Genomic DNA, 7,377 nt, shown 5'->3' on the forward strand with positions numbered 1-7,377 from the left:
TTTTTTGAGACACGATCTCTTTGTGTGTTCCTGGCTGTCCTGAAATTTACTTTGTACATCAGGCTGACTTTGAACGCACAGGCATCTACCTACTTCTGCCTCCCCTGTGCTGGGATTAAAGACCTGTGCTACCACGCCTGGCGTATTTTCTTTATTTTAGTATATGAGTATTTTGCTGGCGTGTCTGTTTACCATGTGCCGTGCTTCATGCCCTCAAAGGTCAGACCCTGGGACTGGATAGGGGTGGTTGTGAGCCCCCGTGTGAGTGAAGGGAGCTGCATCCAGAGCCTTGCAAGAGCAAGTGCGCTTGGCTGCTGAGTCATCGCTCCAGCCCTGACCTTGCACTCTTGGTGCCCCTCTTCCAACACATGTTCTCAGAAAGTCTGGATGTATTCATATAATCTGCCCTGATCTCTCTCTGTTCTTTCTCCCTACCTTCAGTTTAGCTGATATATATATATGCAGGGTCTCATTGCCCAGGTTAGCTCTGGACTTACAATATAGCTAAGGATGACCTTGAACTCTTGGGCCTCCTGTGTTTTCGCTCTATTGTTCTTAGGGTCTGCCATAGCTCAGACTGTAGTTGAACTCACTGTGTAGCTAAGGGTGGCCTTGAGCATCTGTGGATTCACCCTTCACCTAACACTGTGCATTATTTAAAAGCCTTGGGTGTATTAAGCTTTCCCCTTTGCTCTTCTAACTTCTTTTCATTCCCCAAGGCTGAACTCGCCTTGTGCTTGCTTTGTCAGTTCCTTGCAGTTGCAGCTCATTTCTGTGTCTTCTCCTCATTTCAGGGCTCTCATAAGCAGCCTGATCCCTGATGTCATCCACCATGACACCTGGTGTCCTGCACTGTTTTCCTTTTCTTGCTTTTGCAGTGGTGGGAATTGAATCTAGGCCAACCACTCTACCACTGAACTCATCCCTAGTACTGGGTGTGCCCACCGCATACATTATCTTTCCCATTATATTCAAGTCATGTTTAAATATTAAAGCATCAGTCTTTAATGCTGTGGAGCATGGGAACAGCTGACTTCTCTACTGAGGTGCCTAATTCATATACATTGTATGCTACGGGGAATATATTGTCTCTGTTTACCTTTTCCCTCTAGATAACAACTATTCCACACTGAATGAAAGAGGAGACCACAACAGAACACTGGATCGATCTGGGGATCTGGGTGATGTGGAGCCATTGAAGGGAGCACCCCTGATGGTAAATCCTTGTTATACACAGCTATGTTTGTGAGGCTGATAGTATTTTAAAACTATGTGGTACTTGAAATTGGGAAAGAAAAGAGAAAGGTAATATCTTTCTTTGGTAGGTGTTTTCAGGAAAAAAGTAGAGATTTGATACATCTTGAAGTTTCTTTCTTTTTTTTTTTTTTATTGAAAAAAAATTTTCTGCCTCCTCCCCGCCTCCCATTTCCCTCCCCCTCCTCCCGCCCCTCTCCCATCTTGAAGTTTCTTAGGGTGTTGTTCATTGACTGTGTTGGAGGACGTCTTTGCATTAAATTAAGACTAACATTAACTAATCTGTTCTGCCATACATTACCCGGTTCTCTCACTTACCTCGAGGGGTCTCACCCTTCTACTTCTAGCAGTGTTTGTTTACAAACGAGGAGAATTCCTAACTGGCACACAGTTAGAGTTCTTATCTTGGCTCTCTTACTAACAAATTGCATGTGTTCACAGCAGGACGAGGGGCAGGAATCTTTGGAGGAAGAGATGGATGTGTTGGTTTTGGATGATGAGGGGGACCAAGTGTCTTACTCCCCCATGGTATGTCCTCCAGTCACCCCTAAAATGGTCCTCAAGAAGGAGGCCTCTGTGTGCCTACTCTTTCCAATCATGCTGACCTGATCAGGCCTGAGACACTGTCTGAGCCACATGGGGCCCAAGGATGTCTGCTTCTGTGATCCTGACCTCTTCAAAGGCTGGGATGCAGCGGGTGATCTGGTTCTCTGCTGTGTGCTGCTTTCCTGCCTCCAGATTTGCTCAGCTGCCTTGTTTTTCTGCAGGTCTTCTGTTCTCCGCCTTATTAACAACCTTCTCTTTCTTTCCCTACAGCAGAAGATTTAGCACCACTCTGCTGCTCCATCTGGGCTTATAATATATTACTTTTATTTTTTGGTGGTGAAATGGACTGATGATTTTTTCCTTTCTTCGCTGGACTATTGTGCCAACTGCCAGGCTGCCTCCTACCCGTACAGCCCAGAGTGGCTGCCTTCATTCCACCAGTTCCCGACATCTTCCACTGAAGTTTAATTGTCCTGTCCTTTCATCCCCTACCTCGTTTCCCCAAGAAACCTGACTCAGCTATTTGCGTATCTTGAGATACTGCTACAGATTAGCTCTTTCGCCAGCTCTCCCCGGAATCTTGGCCTGTGTGGAGGGAGGGGAGAGTGGAACTCTTCACTGGAAGCCATGGGAAGAACTGAAAATTGCACGCTGTATATGCAGCATTCAGCACTCTGACAAACTGATGACTTCTAATCAAGACTATCTTTCTGGTTGGGAGGGAACTTTTAATTTTGTTTTGGATAATGGGAAGTGTGAGTTCTTCCCTTATCCAGTGGCTGTTTTTGAAGCCAAGAAGGCTGGAAACATTGGCACATTCCACCTGGCAAGGGCCCTCAAGTAAGTGAGGCACTCCTCAAACTGGGATTAGGAATTCCTGTTCCTCCTGTCCGAGGCAGGGACCACAAAGGACCTACAGACTCCATCTCCTCTGTCAGCTTCAGGCCAACCTTGGGGTGCTGCCCTGACCAAGGCTGTCCTCAACCCTCCTCTCTTACCCTGTGATGAATCTGCTAATGACCTGGCTGTTTGCAAGGCTATGTGAAAAAAGAATGCCATGGACCACTTTTGGTCGAGAAGAAACAGAGCGATTGTCTGTTGGGGAGAAGATGAGCTTCCAGGAGGAAGTAGAAGGAATGTACATGAAGCGGTTAGTCTGGAGCTGGCAGGAAGCTTCAAGCTGGCCTTCCCCTCCTTCCCCTCCCCATCTCTCTTCTCTCTAGGCTTGTCCCTCCTTCTCCCCTCTCCCCTCCCTGGATTTGTTGGCCAACTACAAGACTTGTACATAACTCCTGTCCCCTTTGCCCTGCTAAGGTAGGAGTTGCCCTGGCTTTGCCTCTTCTTCGTGCCTTTGGCCTGGGGTGCATCTCCTTCCTCTCTTTCACGTGCCTTTCTTTGCCTCTGCAGTCTCATTTCTCATGATTTTGCAAGTTAGATTTTGTTACTTTCTTACCCACTGTTGACCCTTGGTAGCTGAAGGAAAGGAGTGTTGACCTAAGGAACCTCAAGTCCCCATTGGAGGTTGTTGTAGCCCCTGATTTACCCACAGCAGGCTTCTGCTTAACAATGTACAGTTGGGACTGAATATCCCATCCCGATAAGTCTCAAAGTGAGGCGAGTAGTAGGGAGTGCCATGACTCCTACTCCTTGGTTGTCCTCAGTTCCCATCATCTCTGGAAGGTTTTAGGGAACCAAGGGTTTCTCTCCAGTTCTTTACCCTTTGTTATACCCTTTCCAATTGTAGGGACTATTACAACTTGGAATCTGCTACTATGTGGGTTTTTTTTTTTTTTTGTAAACTTTTTTTTTTCCTGATTTGCCTTCAATTCCTTAATCTAAAAGCTCTATTCAATGCAACTGGAATTCTTTATCCCTCTTGTCCTGTTCCTTAATATATTGAGGCTATGGGGTAGGAGAAAAGTGCACAGCCCACCAACCCCTTTCCCTATGCATTACAACTTTTTTTTTTTAACCTTTTGCTTCCCTCCCAGATCTTCTTACCCCCATCCCTCCCATGTCTTCCCTTTCTGGCAAGCAGAGCCTCTCCTCCCATGGCCCTCAGAGGACACTGCACAGGGAGCCTCCCCGACACAGTCTGGCTCTATTCTTGGTTTCTCTTGTCCTCCGCGCTCTTCCTGGTGCTCTTTCTCTCGGTGGGGTGTGGGTAATAGAATAGCCATGGGCTTTTGGGGACCTTTAACTGTTTTTTGTTTGTTTGTTTTGTTTTTTTTCCGCTTTCATTTATAAAAACACTAAACATTCAATTTCAGCAAACCAAAAATCCTACCTTCCCACCGAACACTACTAAGGGGCATGTCTTCTGCTCTGTATCTTCTCTCTCTTTCTTTCTCTCTTGTTAATGCTTTTAAAAACAAATGAGTTTTTTATATAAATAAAGTTTTTAAAGTGTGTATGTGGGAGGTCTGTGTCGTTTCTTCACTTTCAGCTGTATCTCTTCCCTCCTTTTCATCTTGGTTATTTTGGTGTCAGTGTTCTTTTTCTTTTCAGAGCTGCAGGAAAAAGGTTGTCTCAGGATGGGCTTACTTACAATTTGGTCCCAGCTCTTATCAAGGAACATTCTTTGGAACACTCCCCACCCAGAGTCTTAAAACAGATTACTCAGTGGCTGAAGTAGAGCAGGAGAACTTAGTGCTAATAGAGAAAGAAACTGCAGCGTGCAGACTGATGGCTCCTCATTCTCTGGGGGTTTCTCACGTCATTTGACAAGGCCCTCTGAATACATGGCTCTTTGGAACAGAACACACCGAATCTTGAGGGTTAGAAGCTAGCAATCCCAACTGCCACCTTAGTAAATGCTCCTCTGCACAGGCGCACTAATCACAGACCATGTGGAGTTGGTCAGGCTATTTGATAAGATATCCTGCCAAATTGTGTACAGCTGGATAACAGAAACCAGATCAAGGGGAGTTATCTTGATGGCAGATGCCAAAGATCCAGAGTCATGGGAAGACCCTTCTCCAGCCCCTCAATATGCTGACATTCGATCTAAGAGCTCAAGAGGGTTTGTGTAAAATACTTTCTGTGTGCTCACATCTTCAGTTAAAATCGTTTGGCTGGGGCTGGAGAGATGGCTCAGAGGTTAAGAGCACTGATTATTCTTCCGGAGGTCCTGAGTTCAATTCCCAGCAACCACATGGTGGCTCACAACCACCTGTAATGAAATCTGGTGCCCTCTTCTGGCCTGCAAGCATACATGCAGACAGAACACTGTAAACAAAATAAATATTAAAAAAAAAAAAAATCGTAGCCGGGCGGTGGTGGCGCACGCCTTTAATCCCAGCGCTCGGGAGGCAGAGGCAGGCGGATCTCTGTGAGTTCGAAACCAGCCTGGTCTACAAGAGCTAGTTCCAGGACAGGCTCCAAAACCACAGAAAAGCCCTGTCTCGGAAAAAAAAAAAAAAAAAAGTCGTTTGGCTGGCCAGGATCACCACATTATACTAGATTTAAGTCTGAGAATTGGGCTTATGAAACCAGGCAACCCCATTATGGTAGCTATGTACATTAAGGCTTAATTTTCACTTATACCTATAGTCTTAGATCTGAAGAATAAAATAATACAAAGTCGAAACCATAAAGTTTGCTCTGCAGCAAGGTTTGATTTTTACCCTGGCCGTTGGTATTGCGGTAAATAGAAACCCTACTGCAGGCCAGCCCTAAGCTTGTGGTCCTCCTGCCTGTGTCCTCAATGCTGGGATTACAGGCACATATCACCATGGTCAGCTACACACGTATTTTTCAAAGATCTAGGTCGTAGAGTCTTGGTGGTGCGTACTGCTAATCCCAGTACTCTTGTGGCAAACACCAGCCTGGGCTACATTGCAAGATGGCCAGCCAATCCTTCAGTTTATTCATGCCCATACCTAAAATGAAGTGTTGAAGTGACCGGTCTCTAAGAGCCCTATAAAAGTTTCTTTTGGTTTGTTTGGCTTTTATAGACAAAGCCTCACTGTAGCCCTGGCTGACTTAGAACTCATTATGTAGATGAGTTTGATCTCGAATTTGTGGCAGTCCTTCAGCCTTTGGCTCCCAGGTGTTTGTACCATGACATCTGATGTTCTGGTAAGTTTCTTGACAGGCTTAAAGTGCTTTTGAGGCCTCTTAATACTTCTTGCTCATACTAACATTTGGAATTTGTTCCTTTGTGGCTCTTCTTAATAGTTTTGTTAGCTTTTATTTTTATTTTATGGGCATGAGTGTTTTGCCTACATGAATGTCTTTTGTATCACATGCCTGCAGTGTCCAAAGAGACCAGAAAAAGGTGTTGGATCTTCTGGAACTGAAGTTAACAGTAGATGGTTGTGAGCTACATGTGGATGCTGGGAACAGAACCTGGGTGCCCTGGAAGAGCAGCCAGTGCTCTTAACTGCTGCCCTTCTTAGTACTTTTTAAGACATATTTTTCATACATATATATGTTTGTGTATGTGTGTGTGTGTGTGTCTGTATGAGTGTATCCTAGTTGTGTGGGTGCCCTAGGGAGCCAGAGAGGGTACCAGATCCCCTCAGAGCTAGAATCACAGGCATCTGTGAGCTGCTAGCTGTGGTCGTTTGGAATGGAACTTTAGTCTTCTGGACACAGAACAGTTAAGTGTTCTTAACTGTTAATCATCTCTCTGTTCGCCTTAGTGTTGTTTTAGCATTGTAGAATCGGTAGCTCTAGTTTCCCAGCCCTAAGCAAGTACATGAGAATTACCTGGCCTATTGGTTGGCAATGTAGATTCCAGAACTGACTATGGTGAAATATAACCTCTGATTCTAGCGTTTGGGAAGCTGAAGCACACCTGCTATAAGTTTGATTGAGGCCGTCCTGGGCTATCTTGCCAGAGACTTACCTCAGAAAATAAAACAGGCTACCTTTCCCACTCACCCCCAGGCTTGCTGAAAGATGAACCTATAGCTCTGAGATAGAGTGCCTGCCGGCCGGCACAAAAACCATGGGTACTATGCCAGCACCATGATATTCCCACATTCCACTTTGGAAATTGATTCATAGTTTGGTCTTGGAAATCCGAACCTTGTAAAGTGACCTAGGTTATGTGATAGATGTTTACTTTGAAACCTTGGTCTAACACACTTGCTTATTTTCCATGGGAACCTGGGATGACGGACTCACTCTTGGCAATAGTAGTGAGAATGGATAGTGTGGTGATGACCACAGGAAGATTATCTGTAACAGGAAGCATTTGTTTCCAAGGAAGTGCAGAGGCTGTGAGTCCTAGTACTTCTCTGTCCTGCAAATCATCCAGGTATTAATTCCCAGGCTGCCAAAGGCAGGCTGGCCCTGAATATGGTGCCCTTTAAGGCAGAAAGAGTGTCCTGGATTATGAATTAATGAACTACTTCTGTCTACAAAAAGGTCCTTCAACTAGAGAGCAAGTGGCTCTATTATCCAAAGTCATAGAGGTCAGGTATGAAAATGAATCATTCCAGAGATAGGGCCTAGTTCAAGAAAACAAACATGAAAGAAATAAGATACTGCCTGGAGCAAACTTCTTTTCATGGAACAGGCTTTTTAACTTTCCTGCTATGTAACTCTCCCTTTAAAACATTAGTTCTT

The 7,377-nt window shown here is 45.0% G+C and overlaps 1 protein-coding gene across 8 annotated transcripts in view; it reads left to right on the forward strand.

The window, feature by feature from the left end:
• Positions 1-4,211, forward strand: part of Ctnnd1 (catenin delta 1) — a 50,130-nt gene extending 45,919 nt beyond the window's left edge. For 6 of the 8 annotated variants that reach the window (XM_057754589.1, XM_057754594.1, XM_057754593.1 and 3 more), the window contains 2 exons: positions 1,113-1,216; positions 2,071-4,211. In XM_057754589.1, coding sequence (XP_057610572.1) covers positions 1,113-1,216; positions 2,071-2,082 — 116 coding nt within the window. In that variant the 3' untranslated portion in view covers positions 2,083-4,211. The other 2 variants (XM_057754592.1, XM_057754597.1) reach the window with 2 other exon arrangements.
• The last annotated feature ends 3,166 nt before the right edge of the window (positions 4,212-7,377 follow it).

Source organism: Chionomys nivalis, chromosome 22 (assembly GCF_950005125.1).
Source record: "Chionomys nivalis chromosome 22, mChiNiv1.1, whole genome shotgun sequence".
Taxonomy (NCBI): domain Eukaryota; kingdom Metazoa; phylum Chordata; class Mammalia; order Rodentia; family Cricetidae; genus Chionomys; species Chionomys nivalis.